The following is a 21,969-nucleotide window of genomic DNA, read 5'->3' as shown; positions in this document are numbered from 1 at the left end:
CAATCATCCACTGCAAGGGACACCAATCCACACTTACTCCTGTGGCTAAAGGCAATGCCTTTGCTGACTCAGTTGCCAGAGCCACAGCAAGGGAAAAGGCCCCTCCAGCCACCCTCTGCTTCCTTTCCAAAACCTACAACCCTCAATACTCCCCCACTAAACTAGCCAACCTTCAGTCCTCACCCAAAGTTCAATTCCGAGACAAATGGGCCTTCAAACATAACCTCCTTATTCTCCCTGAAAAACAAAGGTACCAAATAATCCAAAACATACACAACTCACTCCACATCGGACCTAAAGCTTTATACCAGTTCCTCAGCCCGCTCTTTCACCCCCACCACCTCCTTAATACAATACAGGAAGTCCAATCCTCTTGCACTGTTTGTGCAAAAACCAACTCCCAGGGTTCCTGTCATCCTCGACGTCAGCTTCATCAACTACGTGGGTTCCTACCTGGCCAAGACTGGCAAATTAATTTTACCCACATGCCAAACACAAGCAATACCGATATCTGCTAACCATTGTTGACACTTTTTCAGGCTAAATCAAAGCCTACTCCGCAGTCTCTAAATCTGCAGAAACAGTGGCCACTCACCTTATCCAGGACATCATACCACGCTTCGGACTCCCAGCTACCATACAATCCGACAACAGCCCAGCATTCATCTCTAAAGTTATTAATGCTGTTTCTACCTCTCTAGGAATCCAATGGAAGCTACACACTGCTTACCATCCTCAATCCTCTGGTAAGGTAGAGCGGGCCAATAGCCTCATCAAGGAACATTTAACCAAACTTATATTTAAGCTCCACCAGTCCTGAGTCACTTTACTCCCTATAGCCCTCACCAGGCTATGAGCAAGCCCCCAAAGCCCATCACAGCTAAGCCCGTTTAAGCTGCTGTACGGTCGCCCCTTCCTACTTTCCTCTTCTCTCCTGTCTCTCAGCTTCACTTTCCTTTCTATTAACTTCATCCTCAGGCAGTCTGCATCCATGTATATAAAAAAATAGTGCTCACTCTGTCCATCATTATATAGTCCACAAGGCCCGTTGTTTCAATAAAATAAATAGCCTGCCTTTCAATGGCTCTGTCAAGACTGGGTAAACTCTGGTTAACCCAGGGTTATGTATGTGTCTCTTTTAACCCAAAAACTCTACCTAAGGGGAAAGAGTGTCTTAACTGGCCCTGAATGGTCACAAGTCCACCTCTAAAACAAGAAAAAAAATAGGGTCTATACCATCTCAACCACATGGACTAAGCACAGAAAATAATTCCAAATAAAAGTTTAAGCTTCTTGGCCAAAAAAAGGGACACCAGGGAGGCAAAAAGAATACAGAGGGATTGCTCTTAAACAGAAAAAATTGCCTCTTGTCTCCTCAGGCTGGAGGGGAGGAGGGAAGGGCTAGTACCAAAATAGACAACTTTAAAGATACAGGCATGACAATGAGCCCTAGCAGACTGGGTTCCTCCAGGGAAGCAAAAGCATGTACAAAGTAGGTGAGAGCAGAGGTCAGCTGAGAGACTGGTAGAAAAGGGTTAAGGTTTGGAAAAGCAGCAGAAGGAACAGAAAAAGGAGCTAATAGTCAAGAAAAGATTGTTAAGAGTTAACTAATTTTAAAAGCCATAAATTAGTCATAGCCCTAATCTGCACAATTGTCAGTATATAAAACTGACACTACCTCCTATCCGTCTTCCCATCTGTACATATGGCGAGCATATGAGCGCACAGTACATGAAGTCCATACCGCCATAAAACAACAAGAACAAACCTTAACTACCCACCTACAGCCACAGTCATCTCCGTTTTCCTGGCTCACCTTCCTTAAGGAAGGCATTACACTAGCCAACCTTTCCAGGCTAACCAACCTAACCTCGTGCCTCATGTGCGCCTCACTGGGACAAACCCCTTTTGTTGCTGTTCCCTATCCCTTCCCTCTCAAGACATCTGCCTCCACTTCTCCCTTCCCTCCCATCAAGGAAGTAAGTCTCTATACTCCACCTGATTTCACACAGCTGCCAATATGCTACTCTGTAGGCCAAAACTACTCTAACTGTAACCGGACCATACCGGTAACTACTAATTTAACAGCCCCACAAGAAACCTTTTTCTAGTGTAACAAAACCCTAACAAAAACTCTCCATAATAGCCTGCCACCAACTCTCTTATGCCTCCCAGTAACCCTAGTTCCCCGACTAACTATCTACTCCCCGGCCAAATTTCAAATACAACAAATGCCACATCACCGCACCCGCCGGGCTGCCTTTCTGCCCCTCGCCATAGGCCTCTCCCTTGCTAGTTCAGCACTGGCAGCTGGGTTAAGGGGCAGAGCACGAAGCCACTCTCACCAAGCCTTAGCTCGCCTAACCTTGCAATTCCAAGCCGCTATTGATAACTCTGCTGAGTCCCTGGCATCCCTCCAACGACAAATCACCTCTGTAGCCCAAGTTGCTTTGCAGAACCAAAGAGCTCTAGACCTGCTCACTGCTGAACGAGGAGATACTTGTATCTTCTTACAAGAAGAATGCTGCTACTACATTAATGAATCCGGCTTGGTAGAAACCCGAATTAAAAACCTCCAAAAATTTAAAACTAACCTACAAAACCAGAAGTATTCAACTGAAGCCACAGCATGGTGGTCTTCCTCAATGTACACCCTTTTATCCCCGTTACTCAGGCCCCTAATAGTTGTCTGCCTAATTTTACTCATTGCTCCTTGTTTTCTACAGTTTCTACAGCGGCGCTTCCAGGAACTTACTCCGGCCACAGTTAATCAAATGCTACTGCAGCCACTCATTCCAGACCCCTAGCCTCCTCCAGCCAACCTAACTCCTTATCCTTTTTCCCTTTCGTCGCCCAAAATCAGCAAGAAGTAGCCAGAAAGGAAGCCGCCGCCCCTTTTTCCTCTTTAAGGAGTTGGGAATGTCTGGTGGAGGACCTTTGGGCACCCCCTCCCACCCAGCCACAAGGAAAGCGCCTAACTTCCGGATGAGGAAAGCCCCTCCTCCCTCGCAAGGAGGGTCCCTTATCTCACTCTGTCTACCACCGTGGCTCGGCCCGATTCCAGCAGCCTTCCGGCCGGGCAACCGACTGAACCAATCACCATCCGCCCCACCAGCTCTCCAGTAACTTCCAGCCCGACAAGCTCCCCACCCGGCAGACATCCCCCACCCCCGACAGCCAACCTGACTCATTGCCACCTGCCAAATCAGCTCTCCCACTCCCCCAATCCTTCTACCCCTATAAAAACCGCCGAACAAAAAAAGCCGGTGTGAGACTGCTGACTCTTCCCGGCACGAGTCCAGTCCACCCGGAGACTCTCCAATAAAGCCTGAACTCCTCTTTCATTCGGTCTAATTCGGTCGCGCCTTGGGGTCCAAGTTATGAGGGTCCGGGCAGGTCAGACACTTACATAGAGAGTTCTTCAATTAAAAGAACAAAATGGAATGTTCTAATTCAATAAAATACACTAATCGTGGAATTACATCTAAAAATTGTTTTGTGTGCACTAAATTTTATAATTTATACAATCTGTGACCACTTCACATAATGAAAATCTCATAAATTGTAAAAGAAAAAAATTATAATTAACAAAAAATGTAGGTTTAGCATGAGTATCATGTAAGTAAAAACAAAATCCGCATGAAGAGATTTTGAACCATAAGCCATAATATTTTACAGTAATTAATCCAGTAGAAAGGAAAGAGTATAGGCCAGGCTCGATGGCTCACAACCCAGCACTTTGGGAGGCCAAGTCAGGTGGATCACTAGACGTCAGAGTTCGAAAGCAGCCAGTCCAACATGGCGAAACCCCGTCTTAAGATACAAAATTAGGCGAGCATGCTGGTGCATGCCTGTAATCCCAGCTACTGCGGAGGCTGAGGCAGAATTGCTTGAACCTGGGAGGCGGAGGTTATAATGAGCCAAGATCATGTCACTGCACTCCAGCCTGGACAATAAGAGCAAAACTCCATTTCCAAAAAAAAAAAAAAAACAGGAAAGACTATACATTTGCTTTCAGCATTTTTTAGGTTTATAGTTTTCTAGTAAATTACTCACCTTACTAAAATGATGTTTTGTTCCAACACTGCTCTTTTCTTCTGAAAATAGGTACAAATTTATACTCATACAAACATGCTTACTTACTCCAAAATTTTCTTATACCTAAGGTTTAACTTAAAAGCAATGCACATGTATATTTAACTTTATGTAAATCAAAACTAAGAATCTGTATGTGTTTGCAGGCAGAGAGGCCACATGTTCAAAACTATATAACAATTTGTTTAATGTTTATTCAGGACTCAGAATGTGTGGACTTTATACTTCTATATAATTGTTATAACCATAAAAACAGACCTGTAGTTAATAACAACTGTACATTTAAAAAAACTAAAACAGTAGAAATGGTTTGTAATACAAAGGATTAATGCTGGAGATGATGGATAATTTTCCCTGATGTAATTATTACATATTATATGCCTGTATCAAAATAAGCTATATGTGGCATATATACACATACAATGTATCCACAAAAATAAAAAGTATAACTTTAAGTAAGAAAAAAATAAATACTCAACCTATGGGAACAATATTCTTTTTTATTTATTTATTTATTTTATTTTTATTTTTTTTATAGACGGGGTTTCATCATGTTCGTCAGGCTGGTCTTGAACTCGCAACCTCAGGTGATCCGCCCGCCTTCGCCTCCAAAGTGTTTGGATTACAGGCGTGAGCCACCACGCCCGGCTGGGAACAATATTCTTTAACATCTTTGCAGTTTCAAGTCACTGGCAAAAGGAATTACTAGAAATATTTGTTCATAATGTTACCAAATAGTATATTGTTACCATCTTTTGCCTACACCCTTGAGTAAGGTGAAATAGGTAGTGGAATATTAACACTTTATTAAATCCACAATTCTCTAAGCACGTTAAATAAAATTTTTTTAAAAATTAAGTTCACACATAATTTAAAATTTTAAGAATATACAAGATTTTGTTACATAACAGTACAATTAGTAAAATGACATACTACTAATTTCAACTAAAATTTAAAATGCTTCTTTTGTCCAGGCATGTTGGCTCACACCTGTAATCTCAGCACTTTGGGAGGCTGAGGCTGGTGGATTACGAGGTCAGGAGTTTGAGACCAGCCTGACCAACGTGGTGAAACCCCCGCTTTACTAAAAATACAAAAATTAGCTGGGCGTAGTGGCGCACACCTGTAATCCCAGCTACTCAGGAAGCTGAGGCTGGAGAATCCTTTGAACCCTGGGAGGTGGATGGAGGTTGCAGTGAGCTGAGATTGCACTACCGCACTCCAGTCTGGATGACAGAGAGACTCCATCTCAAAAAAAAATAAAATAAAATAAAATGCTTTTTTCTCACTATAATGCAGAATCTTATTCTGAACACCTACCTCATGCACCACTTATGTTAAAAAGAGCCTCTCAACTTAGATATTTATCATTTGTCTTACATTTTAATGTCCTTACCCTTCCATACAAAAGATCATAACGAATGCCCTCTTAATTTAAAAAAGTCTCATACAATAGGAATGAAGAGCATGAAGTAATGACAGTTGAAATTATGACATTATTCATGTTACAAATCTTTTTTTAAAAGTATATATATACAAAGTTTCTTTAGATGAAGTTTTGCTCTTGTTGCTCAGTCTGGTGTGCAATGCCATGATCTCGGCTTACCACAGTCTCCACCTCCTGGATTGAAGTGATTCTCCTGCCTCAGCCTCCCGAGTAGCCCAGCTAATTTTGTATTTTTAGTAGAGATGGGTTTCTCCATTTTGATCAGCCTGGTCTCGAACTCCTGACCAAATGGTGATCCACCTGCCTCAGCCTCCCAAAGTGCTGAGATTATAGGCATGAGCCACCATGCCCAGCTAAAAGTATACTTTGAATGTAATTATAACTTTTCAAAAGACTTTCTGAATCTTTTACAGTTATATACAGATAATTTATCTGCCAACTTTAGCTCTGGATTATTTTTTATACTCAGCACTCTGATTTACTGTAATGTCTCACTGTCGGTGCCTTAGATATTTTTACTGTAAATTATCTGATATTTACATAAACTTTGTATTAAAATAGTTTTATATTTACTGTATCTGCAAATATATATGTGTGTATTTATATATATATATATATACTTTTTTTTTTTTGAGATGGAATTTCGCTCTTGCTACCCAGGCTGGAGTGCAATGGCGCGATCTTGGCTCACTGCAACCTCCGCCTCCTGGGTTCAGGCAATTCTCCTGCCTCAGCCTCCTGAGTAGCTGGGATTACAGGCATGCGCCACAATGCCCAGCTAATTTTTTGTATTTTTAGTAGAGACGGGGTTTCACCATGTTGAGCAGAATGGTCTCGATCTCTTGACCTCATGATCCACCCACCTCGGCCTCCCAAAGTGCTGGGATTACAGTTTTAAGCCACCGCGCCTGGCAAATTTATTTTTTTTTTAAGACAGAGTTTCACTCTTGTCACCCAGGTGGGAGTGCAATGGCACAATCTTGGCTCACAGCTCCCAGGTTCAAGCGATTCTCCTGCCTCAGCCTCCTGAGTAGCTGGGAATACATTACAGGCACCAGCCACCATGCTTGGGTAATTCGTGTATTTTTTGTAGGGATGAGGTTTTGCCATGTCGACCAGGCTATTCTCGAACTCTTGACCTGAGGTGATCCACCTGCCTCAGCCTCCCAAAGTGCTGGGATTACGGGCATGAGCCACCATGTCTGGCCTGCAAAAACATTTTTCAGTATAAACTCTCTTGTGTTTTCTAAGCCACAGGTTTTGAAAAGTATGTTTTTCCAAATTTATTACATTTGCAGAGTTTTTCTCCAATATAGAATGCCTGATGTTGAACAAAGTGTGAGCAACTGCTTCAGGGTTTTTCTCTAGTACAAAATGTGGGTGATAAGATCTGTGATACACGTAAATGCACTACAACCTTCTTTATGTTTGTAATATTTGTCTTCAAAATGAATACGCTTAACTTTAAAGGCTTACGTTTTGTTTTTTTTTGACAGCAATTGCATTCATAATGCTTTTATTAAGTGCCAACATTCTGATATTGAGTAAGATATGAATAGATATTAATGGTTATTCCATATTCTTTGTATTTGTACAATTTTTCTCAAGTATAAATGCTTTCATGTGCAATAAGATTTGGGCATTAACAGTATTGCCAAATACTTCACACTTAGTTTTCTCCAGTATGAATTATCTTATGTACAACCAAGTGTGAAAACTATTTAAAAGCTTAAGGTGTTGTCAAAATCATTGTCACATCTTTCAGTTTTGTAGATTTTCTCTCCAATATGAATTTTTTTATGTTTAGCAAGGTTTGCAGATTGGTTAAAAGCTTTGTCACATCTCTCACATTTGTAGGGTTTCTCTCCAGTATGAATTATCTTATGTTCAGTAAGTTTTGAGGATCGATTAAATGCTTTGCCACATTCTTCACATTTGTAGGGTTTCTCTCCAGTATGAATTCTCTTATGTGTAGTAAGGGAGGAGGAGTGTTTAAAAGCTTTGCCACATTCTTCACATTTATAGGGTATCTCTCCAGTATGAATTTTCTTATGTTCATTAAGTTTTGAGGATTGGATAAAAGCTTTGCCACATTCCTCACATTTGTAGGGTTTCTTTCCAGTATGAAGTTTCTTATGTTCAGTAAGTTTTGAGGATCGGTTAAAAGCTTTGCCACATTCTTCACATTTGTAGGGTTTCTCTCCAGTATGAATTCTTTTGTGTGTAGTAAGGGCTGAGGAGTGTTTAAAAGCTTTGCCACATTCTTTACATTTGTAGGGTTTCTCTTCAGTATGAATTTTCTTATGTTCAGTAAGATTTGAGGATCGGTTAAAAGCTTTCCCACATTCCTCACATTTGTAGGGTTGCTCTCCAGTATGAATGTTTTTATGTTCAGTAAGTTTTGAGGATCGGTTAAAAGCTTTTCCACATTCTTCACATTTGTAGGGTTTCTCTCCAGTATGAATTCTCTTATGTGTAGTAAGAGTTGAGGATTGGGTAAAAGCTTTTCCACATTCTTCACATATGTAGGGTTGCTCTCCAGTATGAATTTTCTTATGTGTAGTAAGATTTGAGAACTGATTAAAGGCTTTGCCACATTCTTCACATTTGTAGGGTTTCTCTCCTGTATGAATTATCTTATGTGTAGTAAGGTGTGAGGACTGGTTAAAGGATTTGCCACATTCTTCACATTTGTATGATTTTTCTCGAGTATAATTTTTTTTATATTCAGTAAGGTTTGAGAATTGGTTAAAAGCTTCGTCACATTCTTGACATTTGTAGAGTTTCTCACAAGTATAAATTCTCTTATGTGTAGTAAGCTTTGAAGATTGGTTAAAAGTTTTTTCACATTCTTCACATTTGCAGAAATTCACTCTAGTATAAATTCTTTTATGTTGAGTTAGGTGTGAACGCATGCAAAATGATTCGCCACATTCTTTACATTTGAAATGTTTATTTTCCATATGTTTGATCTTATGTCTATCTGAATGTGAAAATCTATGAAAGACTTTCACGTATTTATCACACTGAAACATCTTCCTCTGGGTAGTTGGTAAACACTGGTTAAGGCCATTATAACCTCCTTTGTGCACCTTACACTCATCTACACTTTTGCAGCCGTTTAGTTGAAAATTCTCATTTCCACCTTTTTCATATCTTCTCAGTGTCATGTTTTGAGAAGAATCCTTTATGTTCTGCTCTGGCCAAAACTCTTGGGCAAAATGAGAATGCATAACTGAAAGAAATAAAAATAACACATTACAGACTCAGATAAATAGACTTTCCAAATATAACCTATAAAATTACACAAACTATACAGGCAAGATGGTACCACAGGCCGTGATTAAGTGTGTGCATTGCCCCAGGTGGGTACAATGCAAACAGCCACACAGAAAAAAAGAAATTCTGTCACATTTATCCAACACAGCTTTTTCTACTCCCCAACACAACGTAATGTTTTTAGAAGTAAATTGGCAACTTTACTTCTTGCAATTATTTAATTTATTTACTTACAATTTTTTTTTTTTTTTTTTAAAGACAGAGTTTCGCTCTCGTTACCCAGGCTGGAGTGCAATGGTGCCATCTCAGCTCACCACAACCTCCACCTCCTGGGTTCAGGGAGTTCTCCTGCCTCAGCCTCCTGAGTAGCTGGGATTACAGGCATGCGCCACTATTCCCAGCTAATTTTTTTGTATTTTTAGTAGAGACAGGGTTTCACCATGTTGACCAAGATGGCCTCGATCTCTTGACCTCATGATCCACCAGCCTCGGCCTCCCAAAGTGCTGGGATTACAGGCTTGAGCCACTGTGCCCGGCCTTTACCTACAATTTTCAAAATTTACTTACAACTATTTACATATAGAGGAATACTTGAGAGTTGATAATTTATAAAGAAAACAGGTTCATTTGGCTCACAGTTTGGGAGATTGTACCGTGGGCCAGCATCTGCTTCTGGTGAGGGTCTCAGGAAGCTTCCTATCATAGTGGAATGCACAGATTAACTGGACATATCATATGGTAAAATACAAAGCAGATGTGATGTGCAGAAGTCAGGTTTGTTTTTGTTTTTTAAATTAACCAGCTCTTACTTGAATTACCAGTGTACTCATTGATTAACAAGAGGATGGTGTCAAGCCATTCATTCATGAGGAATTTGCCCTCAAGACCTAAGCACCTCCCAGCAAATCCTACATTCGCCTCCTACAAGGTCCCCAACCAACAATGATTACACTGCAGCATGAGGTTTAGACAACATAGACATCCAAGCCATATCACACAGCAGATAGGCTTAACAGACCTGTAGAAATGTTTTTAATCAAAAGTAAGAGAATACACAGTATTTTTATTTGCACCTGGTGTATTCTGTTAGGACACATATCAAGTCTTACTAGATTTCAGAATACTGGCTGGGTGCAATGGCTCAGGCCTATTACCTCAACACTTTGGAAGACCCAGGTGAATCACATGGGACCAGAAACTTGACACCAGCCTGGGCAACATAGAGAGACCCTGTCTCTACAAATAATTGAAATGTTAGCCAGGCATGGTAGTGCACGTGTGTAGTGCCAGTCACTTGGGAGACTGAGGTAAAAGGATCACTTGAGCCCAGGACGTTATGGCTGCGGTGAGCCAAAGAATGCCACTGCACTCCAGCCTGAGTGACATAGTAACATCTTCTCTCAAACAACAAAAATAAATAAATTTAGAAAGACCAAAATTATAAATATTTTCTGACCAAAACTGAACGAAACAAAAAATTAAACGCAAAAGTAAAACTGGCAAATCCAAAAAACATATGAAAATAAAACTGTCTTCCACATATTCTTGGCTCAAGGGCCAAAATACTTAATTTTTCAAAGATGTCAATGCAACCAAACGTGGTAAACCAATTCAACATAATCTCTACAAAAATCTCATTAGCGATGGCTCATGTGTATAATCCTACCACTTTGGGAGGCTGAGTTGGGCAGATCACCTGAGGTCAGGAATTTGAGACCAGCCTAGCTAACATGGTGAAACCCTTTCTCTACTAAATATGCAAAAATTAGCTGTGTGTGGTGGCACGTGCCTGTAGTCCCAGCTACATGGGAGGCTGAGGCAGGAGAATCAGTTGAACCCAGGAGGTGAAGGCTGCAGTGAGCCGAGATTGTGCCACTGCACTCTAGCCTAGGCCACCGAAAAAAAAGAAAAGTTATACACACATAGACACACACTGGAATATTATTTACCTTTAAATAAATCTTGTTACATTTTAAGATAAACTTTGAGAATATTATGTCACATGAAGCCCGTCATAAAATGATGGATACTATATGATTCCACTTATGTGAGGTATCTTAATTAGTCACATTCATCGAAACAAAAGGTATAAGGGTGCTTGTCAAGGGCTGGAGAGAGGATAAAATGGGCAGTTATTACTTCATGGGTATTGAGTTTTAGTTTCACAAGATGAAAAATTCATAGAAGTCATTTGCATAACAATATAAATATGCTAAACTTGCCTGAAGTGTAGTTTCTTTGAGACAGGTTCTCATTCTGTCGCCCAAGTTTCAGTAAAGTGGCACAATTATGGCTCACTGTAGCCTCAAACTCTCAGGTTAAAGTAATCATGCACCATCAATCTCCCAAGAAGCTGGGACCACAAGTGCACACTACCATGCCTGGCTATTTTTAATTTTTTTTTTTTCTTTTGCAGAAAGAGAATCTCCATACACTTCCCAGGCTAGTCTCATACTTTTGGGCTCAAGTGATTCTCCTGTCTTAGCCTCCCAAAATCCTGGGATCAAAGATGTGAGTCACTACCATGCCTGGCCATGAAATATAAACTTAAATAGATTTTAGATGGTAAAATTTATTTTATGTGGTTTTACAATATTTTGTTTTAAAGATAAACTTAAAAAATACAGAATTATAAATCTTTACATAAATTACCTTCAAATCACAAAAGTATATCTCTCACACAAAAGAAATATATATCCATTATTAAACACAAGGTGAAAATACGACTATCTCCATGACTAATCACTTAAACAAGAAAAAGCCACCATTGAAAATCAGCTAAGAAAGAATACATTCAAGATAATCCATAATCAAAATTGGAGTCATATTTATAGACAAACACATATATATAATCTGACTGGGATAAACATATGGCTTGCTTATCTCTTAATTAAACCCCACATTGACTTAAAGTATACAACAGAATTTTGCAAATTGTCTAAAATGGTAAAAGAAAAACCATAATCAACAGATTTTTTAAAAATTGTACTTTAGTTTCTGGGCTACATGTGTAGATGATGCAGGATTGCTGCATAGGTACATACATGCCAATGTGGTTTTCTGCTTCCATCTCCCCATCACCCATTCTATATCTGGCATTTCTCCCCATGTTATCCCTTCCGAACCTCCCCACCCCCTGCTGTCCCTCCCCTAGCCCCTGCCAACACACCCCAGTGTGTGATGTTCCCCTCCCTGTGTCCATGTGTTCTCACTGTTCAACATTGGCCTGTGAGTGAGAACATGTGGTGTTTAATTTTCTGTTCTTGTGTCAGTTTGCTGAGAATGATGGATTTCAGATTTATCCATGTCTCTACAAAGGACACAAACTCATCATTTTTTACGGCTGCATAGTGTTCCATGGTGTATATCTGCCACATTTTCCTTGTCCAGTCTATCATCGATGGGTATTTGGGTTGGTTCCAGGTCTTTGCTGTTGTAAACAGTGCCGCGATGAACATATGTGTGCCTATGCCTTTATAACAGAATGATTTATAATCCTTTGGGTATATACCCAGTAATGGGATTGCTGGGTCAAGTGGAATTTCTATTTCTAGGTCCTTGAGGAAGTGCCACACTGTCTTCCACAATGGTTGAACTAGTTTACACTCCCACCAACAGCGTAAAACTGTTCTTATTTCTCCACATCCTCACCAGCATCAATAAACAGATTTTAAACTGAAAAAGCACACTAATACAGAATGACAAAACTATTTGATAAGAGAGAAATGTTTACTCATAAAATCTTTCAGGAAACATTTATGTAGCATTAAAAATAATGTGTCTAGGTAACTGTAATATTTGACTGTAACTACTCATGGAAGGCAGGTATTCTGAATCCTTGGCATACGTTATATGGCAGTATAATTCCAGAGAAAATGCAGTATTATCATAAGTGAAAGATACTGAGAAACTTTTAATAAATAATCATCTAAAAAAACTAAAAGGCTGGGCATGGTGGCTTACACCTCTAATCCCCAGCACTTTGGGAGACTGAGGTGGATGCATCACCTGAGGTCAAGAGTTCAAGACCAGCCTGGCCAATGTGGTGAAACCGCATCTCTACTAAAAATACAAAAATTAGCCAGATGTGGTGGTGAGCACCTGTAATTTCAGCTACTTGGGAGGCTGAGGCAGGAGAATCACTTAACTCAGGAGGCAGAGGTGGCAGCAGGCCGAGACCACGCCATTGCACTCCAGCCTAGGCAATAGGAGCAAAACTTCGTCTCAAAAACAAAACAAGATAATTTTGGGCTCAGTGTGGTGGCTCACACCTGTAATCCCAGAACCTTGGGAGGTCGAGGCGGGTGGATCACCTGAGGTCAGGAGTTCAAGATCAGCCTGGCCAACATGGTAAAACCTGGTCTTTACCAAAAATACAAAAATTAGCCGGGCGTGGTGGTGAGGGCCCATAGTCCCAGCTAGTCAGGAGGCTGAGGCAGGAGAATCACTTGAACCTGGGAGAAGGAAGTTTCAGTGAGCCGACATTGCACCACTGCACTACAGGCTGGGCAACAGAACAAGACTCTATCTCAAAAAAAAACAAAAACAAAAACAAAAACTAGAGATAATTTTATGTTTTAAATACATGCTATTCTTACACAAAATGAAACTGCTATAATCCAACTTTAGAAGCAAAAATTAGCCTTACATTGCTAAATATATATATACAATGCTAAATATATATCAATGCTAAATATATAAATATATATATTGCAGAATATGGTTAGAGTGTCTGATATGTAAAACAAATATTTGGGGAATAAATTATATGATTTAGGTATATATTATTAGGCTGGAGAAAGTGGGTGCAAATCATAGAATTATTTTTTCCTACAGCGAGCTAAAATTTGTAAGTAACTGTTTTAGTAAATACGGAGTACCTACTAATTATCTAAGTTACTTCAGGTATTACATGTAAATTCTAGCATATTGTTCTAAATTTCTTAATCTAAAATTCCAGACAAATTTGAAATAGAAAATGGAGAATAAAAATATATAGGGAGAATGAAATCATTAAGATGGAAGAATAAAAGGTGCCCTATTTTGTTATCTCCTGCACAGCAAGACAATTTGTCAGCCATCCCTGACAAAAATGCCTTCATGAGACAGCCAGGTATCATGGCTCACACCTATAATGAAAGATACATGCTACATTAAGGTTAGAGAATTACTTCAGGTTAGGATTTCAAAACCAGTCTGAATTATGTAGCAAGACTCCATCTCAAAATAAGTGCCTTTGATAGCTTTGAGATCCAGAGAAAGACTTGTGGAACGCTCACACAGCCCAAGATTGAAAAGTCTTTTCAGAAGGCACGACCTCATTTAGGTGCAAACTACAGGATCCTGTTCCTAACTACAGACTAGGACACGGCCCACCCAACTTGGTCCCACTGAGAAACCTGAACTTAGTATGTAACCATCCCAAACCCCTACCAGCCAAAGTCTGGGAAAGATCCTGCTTTTTCAGAGGCCAGTGGGAAGATACCCATTTATTGCCACGTAGGCAGGCCTGCAGACCTTGGCCTTTACTGTGGTCTCTGAAGCAGGTCAATGACTCAGTTCCAGCTCCCTCAGCCACAGTTTATGGTCAGTTCTGCCTACATAGAAACCCACCCTGTGACCTCGAAAGATCCTTTCTGGTACTCGCTGAAAGCCATAATCATCCACATTTTGATATAAGGCCCATGATATGCAGACTCGACTGCAGAAACCTGGTCTAGTGTCTGCCCTACAGAACAAAGTCCCCCCACAAAATTCAGTCTGTCTGAAAAATAAAATGGGAATTTAAACAACCCAAGTTTCTTATAACAAGCCAACTAAAGGTAGACCCTAGTGCAAGAAAAAATAAAATGGGAATTCACCCAAGTTTCTTATAACAAGCCAACTAAAGGTAGACCCTAGACCTAACAGCCTTATGACAAAGCTACAACCCCTCTCTACTAAAAACCCAGAGGGCATCCCATCACCTTTAGGGTCAAACAAAAGAAGATCTTTACCTTCTGAAACCAGTTTATAAAAACTTGAGCTGGGTGCAGTGGCTCACACCTATAATCCTAGCACTTTGGGAGGCTGAGGCGAGCGGATCATGAGGTCAGGAGATCGAGACCATCCTGGCTAACGCAGTGAAACCCCATCTCTACTAAAAATACAAAAAATAAGCCAGGTGTGGCATGCGCCTGTAATCTCAGCTACACAGGAGGCTGAGGCAGGAAAATCACTTGAACCCGGGAGATGTAGGTTGCAGTGAGCCGAGATCATGACACTGCACTCCAGCCTGTGTGACAGAGCGAGACTTCACCTCAAAAAAACAAAAAAACCAAATCAACAACAACGACAAACTTTAGGTGTTTTCTCCTTCTATACACAGAGGCCAATGTGAAACTATATTGTGCCCATTGTCAATGCTGCTAGTTTAACGTAACACTGAAAGTATGTAGCAGATTAGTCAAAAACTGAGAAAGAGCCATTGAAATTAAAGACAAGTAAGTTAAAAGTTGCTGGCTGTAGCTCATAATCATATATATAAACGTAAACAGTACAATTAAAACTTGTTTAAACTACTAAATATACTCACTAAATTAGAAAAATATAAAATTAACATACAAGTTAAGGTACCATAAACTTAAACTCTCTGATAAAGTAGAGGAAAAACATCTTATTTACAATAGCATTAAAATAATAAATTTCTGAGAACAAATTTTACCAAGGAGGCACAAAATTTTTACAATGAGAAATATATAAATGAAAGAAATTAGAAAAGACATAAATAAGTTTGAAGATATTTTATGTCTATAAATTGAAAGAATAAATATTATTAAAGTGCCACGTTATCCTAAGTAACCACTAGATTCAATAAACTCCCCATCAAAATTCCAGTGGTGGGCCAGGCGCGGTGGCTCACACCTGTAATCCCAGCACTTTGGGAGGCCGAGGCGGGTGGATCACAAGGTCAAGAGATCGAGACCATCCTAGTGAACAAGGTGAAACCCCGTCTCTACTAAAAAGTACAAAATTCAGCTGGGCATGGTGGCGTGCGCCTGTAGTCCCAGCTACTCGGGAGGCTGAGGCAGGAGAATTGCTTGAACCCAGGAGGCAGAGGTTGCAGTGAGCCGAGATTGCACCATTGCACTCCAGCCTGGGTAACAAGAGCGAAACTCCTTCTCAAAAAAAAAAAAAAAAAGGGCCGGGCGCGGTGGCTCACGCATATAATCCCAGCACTTTGGGAGGCCGAGACAGGTGGATCACGAGGTCGAGGTCAAGAGATCAAGACCATCCTGGTCAACATGGTGAAACCCCGTCTCTAATAAAAATACAAAAATTAGTTGGGCATGGTGGTGCACGCCTGTAGTCCCAGCTACTCAGGAGGCTGAGGCAAGAGAATTGCTTGAACTCAGGAGACGGAGGTTGCGGTGAGCCAAGACCGCGCCATTGCACTCCAGCCTGGGTAAGAAGAGTGAAACTTCGTCTCAAAAAAACAAACAAACAAAAAATAAGAATAATAATAATAATTTAAAAAAATTATTTAACATCAAATTAGTCAAAATTATGCAGATATTTCTGTGTCTCCAAAAAATTAAATAAGCACTCAGATTGCATAGTCTCTTATATGCCATGAAGAGGACATTGGTTCTCACTGAAAACTTGAAAGAAGATCACCAAAAAAGTAAATAGAAACCTTAGAGAATTTAAAAGCATACGACAGAAAATGCTCAAATATGAGAACAAATTAAAAAACTCAGGTTTTCCAAAAACTATTTCCTTTAAAACACAGATTCCAAAATTGCTATTTTAAGAACTGGCTTTCTCTTTGACCTTTGGACCCCTCATCTGTGTCATCTGTTGTATTCACTTTTACTCTCACTTACCTGGGGGTTCATCTGCCATCTCATCTCTCTTCATAATCAAAGGCTCCTTTTCTTGCTCCAGACAGGTGATCAGGTCTGGTTTAGAGACAGCAATACCTGTTTGATTAAAAAATAGGTAACATGAATCTTGCTCATATTCTCCAATTACCAATCTAATAATGTGCTCAGTAAAGACGATGTAATAGAAGAGTCTAATGTATAACAGAAATTTTTAAATATTTAGAAAAATATTCTAAATTTCTAAGTTCTTAATTTCATTACCCAGTAATACTGAGTCAAAACTTGGTGCTGGCAATTAGATTTTAAGGTGTGGACAACAATATGTCACTAAATTTCTCAAATTACAACTAATCTAGAGTGAATGACACAGATCAGGTCAGGAATGTGGTAAGTTCAGGTCAAGATGAAACATATTAAAGAAATTTTTTTCGGCCGGGCGCGGTGGTTCACGCCTGTAATCCCAGCACTTTGGGAGGCCGAGGCGGGTGGACTACGAGGTCGAGAGATCGAGGCCATCCTGGTCAACATGGTGAAACCTCGTCTCTACTAAAAATACAAAAAATTAGCTGGGCATGGTGGCGCGTGCCTGTATTCCCAACTATTCAGGAGGCTGAGGCAGGAGAATTGCCTGAACCCAGGAAGCAGAGGTTGCGGTGAGCCGAGATCGCGCCATTGCACTCCAGCCTGGGTAACAAGAGTGAAACTCCGTCTCCAAAAAAAAAATAATAAATAAATAAATTTTTTTCTATTTATAGGAATCCTTAAGAGTTTCTCAAAAACGGGGATCTGAAACTCATTTATGCAAAGCATACATTACCAAAATACAGTTTACAAATAACAGAAATAAAACCTTTAGAGTATGTTAGAAACTGTGTGTTGAAATTATCCTTACCCAAGAAGACAAGGTTTCTGTAGTTTTCTAAAATCACATTTTTATATAAATTCCGCTGTGCAGTGTCCAGGCATTGCCACTCTTCCAGAGAAAATTCTATGGCCACATCCCTAAATGTCAACAGTCCCTAAAAAACACACACACACAAACATATATACCAGGTAGCCAACAGAATTTATAATTTGAATCAAGGTAAAATAAGAGAGTAATGAGAACAGGTTCTGACTTATAGGAGTGACAGAAATTATCCAATAAAATAAATTTGTACACAGACATATTTCCTAATGTTTTCTCTAACCCTGAGAAAACAGAATGGCATAAGAGGCACAACACCAGTGTATATATAATAATTTTCTAGATAATAATATATATAATAGACCAAGTGAGGTGGCCCATGCCTGTAATCCCAGCACTTTGGGAGGCCGAGGTGGGCGGATCACATGAGGTCAGGAGACCAGTCTGATCAACATGGAGAAACCCGATCTCTACTAAAAATACAAAATTAGCCAGGCGTGGTGGCACATGCCTCTAATCCCAGCTACTCAGGAGGCTGAGACAGGAGAATTGCTTGAACCCAAAAGGCAGAGGTTGTGGTGAGCTGAGATTGCTCCATTGCACTTCAGCCTTGGCAGCAAGAGTAAGACGCCATCTCAAAAAAAATAAATCAGTAACATGTATAATTAAGGGTATAAACACAAACGTGTACCTTTTTTAGTGCTTCAGAAGTTTCTGTATAATAAAGACTATCTTGTTTCAATAAGCATTTTGTTTTTTCTTTCTTTTTTTTTTTTCTTTTTTTTTTTTCCAGACGGAGTTTCGCTTGTTAGCCAGGCTGGAGTGCAATGGCGTGATCTTGGCTCACCACAACCTCCGCCTCCTGGGTTCAGGCAATTCTCCTGCCTCAGCCTCCTGAGTAGCTTGGATTACAGGCATGCGCAACCGTGCCCAGCTAATTTTTTGTATTAGTAGAGACAGGGTTTCACCATGTTGACCAGGATGGTCTCGATCTCTTGACCTCGTGATCCACCCGCCTCGGCCTCCCAAAGTGCTGGGATTACAGGCTTGAGCCACCGTGCCCGGCCCAGCATTTTGTTAATAGTGTTCTGCATACAGCTAATGGAGAACACAGATGGAACCTCAACATTAGATGTTCTCCATATTTACTAAAACCCCCAGCTTTTCCCAACAGAGAGCTTGAGTATCCACACCTTCCCATGTCCAACAGCCACCTGGAAAATTTTTAATATTGCAGATTATAAAATAATGGTGAGAATTCTGCATGGCATATAAGAAGCCTTGATGTAGAGAAGACTGATAGAAAAGAAATATTTTTCAGAGACTCCTGACTATCATTGGAATTTTTAGAAGACAAAGTTTGCAAGTACTAAATGCATGGCATTCCAGGAGGAAGAGAACACACAGCTCTCGATCTGAGACATGTTAAACAGAAAATAAGTCATTTTTCCCTCTCTCTCTGAAAATTCTTTTCAGATGCAATTCTCTCAACAAATTACACGTGCATCTGGAGAATATGCCTTTAAAGGTGTCAGCACCACATATTTAACTGCTACCAACACACCCACAGGCAGAAGGACCAAGACTCGCAGAAAAAGTCCACCCATTTCTGTTCTTTATACCAGAAGAGATTCAGGACCACTGAGCTGCTCCACGGAGATAATAGTAAAGGTTTCTTTTTCTTTTTTTCTTTTTTTTTTTGAGACGGAGTCTTGCTCTATCACCAGAATAGAGTACCGTGGTCAATCTCGGCTGACTGCAACCTCCGCCTCCTGGGTTCAAGGGATTCTTCCGCCTCAGCCTCCAGAGTAGCTGGGACTACAGGTGTGTGCCACCACGCCCGGCTAATTTTTGTATTTTTAGTAGAGAAGGGGTTTCACCATGTTGGCCAGGATGGTCTCGATCTCTTGACCTCGTGATCTGCCCACCTCGGCCTCCCAAAGTGCTGGGATTACAGGCGTGAGCCACCGCGCCCGGCCCAAAAGTTTCTTTTTTTCTGTCGTCAGATGCCCTCTTCTGCCATGGACACCAGCAATTTCTTCTACAGTAATGAAAATATGGGTCACACTTTCCTGTCACTACCAAACCAAACAGAACCAGCCCTCTGACCACTCTTTAGTGCAGAGGTGAAACTTAATTCTCATGAATGTATCTTGAACCCCACATACTTGATTCTGGCCTCACCTTAGAGTCACATGAGGCACTTAATTAAAACAACATGGGCTGGGTGCAGTGGCTTACAATTGTAATCCCAGCACTTTGGGACGCCAAGGAGGGTAAGTCATGGGGTCAGGAGTTCGAGATCCTCCTGGCGAACATGGTGAAACCCGGTCTCTACTTAAAAAATATAAAAAAAGTAATTAGCTGGGTGTGGTGGTAAATGCCTGTAATCCCAGCTACTTAGGAGGCTGAGGCATGAGAATTGCTTGAACCCAGGAGGTAGAGGCTGCAGTGAGCTGAGATCATGCCACTGCACTTCAGCCTGGCGACAGAGCAAGATACCATCTCGAAAAAATAAACCTTGGCCAAGCTGGGCACAGCGGCTCAACCCTATAATCTCAGCACTTTGGGAGGCCAAAGTGGGCAGATCACTTGAGGTCAGGAGTTTGAGACAAACCTGGCCGACAGGGCAAAACCCCGATTCTACTAAAAATACATAAATTAGCTGGGCGTAATGATGTGGGCCTGTAAACTCAGCTACTTGGAAGGCTGAGGCACAAGAATCGCTTAAAACTGGCAGGCGAATGTTGCAGTGAGCCGAGATCACACCACTGCACTCCAGCCTGGGCAACAGAGCAAAACTGTCTCAAAAAACAAAAAATAAAACAATGCCTCCTCCACCCAGGACAATAAACAGACCTGTGGATAGGATATAAGTAGATATTTCTGCAAATTGGTCATGTAATCTTAACTGGAAACCTGGGCTGGGCTGGGAGTCATGACTCATGCCTGTAATCCTAACACTTTGGGAGGGTGAGGCAGGTAGATCACTTGAGGTCAGGAGTTCAAGACCAACCTGGCCCACATGGTGAAACCCCATCTGTACTAAAAATACAAAAATTAGCCTAGCATGGTGGCACATGCCTGTAATCCCAGCTACTCGGGAGGCTGAGGCCCGAGAATCGCTCGAACCCAGGAGGCAGAGGTGGCAGTGAGCCAAAATTGCACCACTACACCACTCCAGCCTAGACACAGAGCAAGATTTCACCTGAAAAAATAAATAAATAAATAAATAAATAAAAATAAAAAAGAAACCTGGGCTGATAACCACTTAGCTAAGTATTGCCTCTAAAGCTTTAATGAGCTTAAAACATACTTGGAAATTGTGGCCCCACTTTCTGTGATGTAATTCTTCAAACTAAGGAAGGGTTCATGAATGGTTTGTTTGTTTGTTTGTTGTTCTGAGATGGAGTCTCACTCTGTCAGTGCAGGCTGGTGTCCAGTGGCATGATCTCAGCTCACTGCAACCTCCACCTCCCCGGTTCAAGCGATTCTCTTTTCTCCCCCTTCTAAGTAGCTGGGATTATACAGGCATCTTCCACCACACCCGGCTAATTGTGTGTGTGTGTGTGTGTGTGTGTGTGTGTGTGTGTTTAGTAGACACAGGGTTTCACCATGTTGGCCGGGCTGGTCTCAAACTCCAGACCTCTAGTGACCACCCATCTCGGTCTCCCAAAGTGCTGAGATTACAGGCGTGAGCCACCGCGCCCAGCCTAAACTCCTCTTTTGATTTTCAATTTGAGAAAAAAAAATTCCAACAGTAATTTCTAGTAGTACCAAGCTGCCCAATCTCCTTGTTTGGAAAAGATATCATGATTCAAATAGGGACACTACTACAATTTAAGCATCACCCAGTGAAATTGCTAACAGTCAGAAATACAATGTCCCAGGCACATTAATAAACACCTCAACCTGATCGCATGGTATACTGGAAAACCAGGGAAGGCTAAAACAACAGTGCCAGTCAAAATACAGCTTACAGACCTCCACTATCTTCCTAATTTAAGACAATATCCATAGTAAGCAGGGAGCAAGAAAAGGTCTGGCATCCATACTTGAGGTATTACTTACCCATGGGCTCTTAAAACCCTCCCTGTAATGCTCCCTGAAATACCCCCATCTTACCTGTTTTAAAGGCTTTGGGGACATAACGGTCAGTACGAGACCTTGGGATAAGTAATGAGGCTGTTATTTCCATTCATCCCTTGGTGGCAGATTCATATACCTTTGTGAATCAGGTGCTGGGGGTGCAAAATTGTTCTCAGTCCTAGACCTATAGAATGCTTTCTTCTCTATTCCTCTGACCCCAGAGTCCCAATACCTTTTTGTTTTAAATGGGAAAATCTTAATACCAGGAAAAAACAACCACACAGTTG

At 40.8% G+C, this 21,969-nt stretch overlaps 1 protein-coding gene across 1 annotated transcript in view; it reads right to left on the bottom strand.

Moving 5' to 3' along the window:
- Window positions 1–6,162: 6,162 nt before the first annotated feature.
- LOC110567332 (zinc finger protein 675) overlaps window positions 6,163–21,969 on the bottom strand; it is a 31,785-nt gene continuing 15,978 nt past the window's right edge. Inside the window, exons 2-4 of the mRNA XM_064381550.1 lie at window positions 17,579–17,705; window positions 16,687–16,782; window positions 6,163–8,777 (exon numbers count right to left, since the gene is read on the bottom strand). Of these exons, the coding sequence (XP_064237620.1) occupies window positions 7,264–8,777; window positions 16,687–16,782; window positions 17,579–17,705 (1,737 nt within the window). The 3' untranslated portion in view covers window positions 6,163–7,263. The remainder of the gene's footprint in view (window positions 8,778–16,686; window positions 16,783–17,578; window positions 17,706–21,969) is intronic.

Source organism: Aotus nancymaae, unplaced genomic scaffold (assembly GCF_030222135.1).
Source record: "Aotus nancymaae isolate 86718 unplaced genomic scaffold, 86718_ANA_hifiasm-v0.15.2.pri h1tg000028l, whole genome shotgun sequence".
Classification (NCBI taxonomy): Eukaryota; Metazoa; Chordata; class Mammalia; order Primates; family Aotidae; genus Aotus; species Aotus nancymaae.
This window is presented reverse-complemented; position numbering and strand designations above follow the sequence as displayed.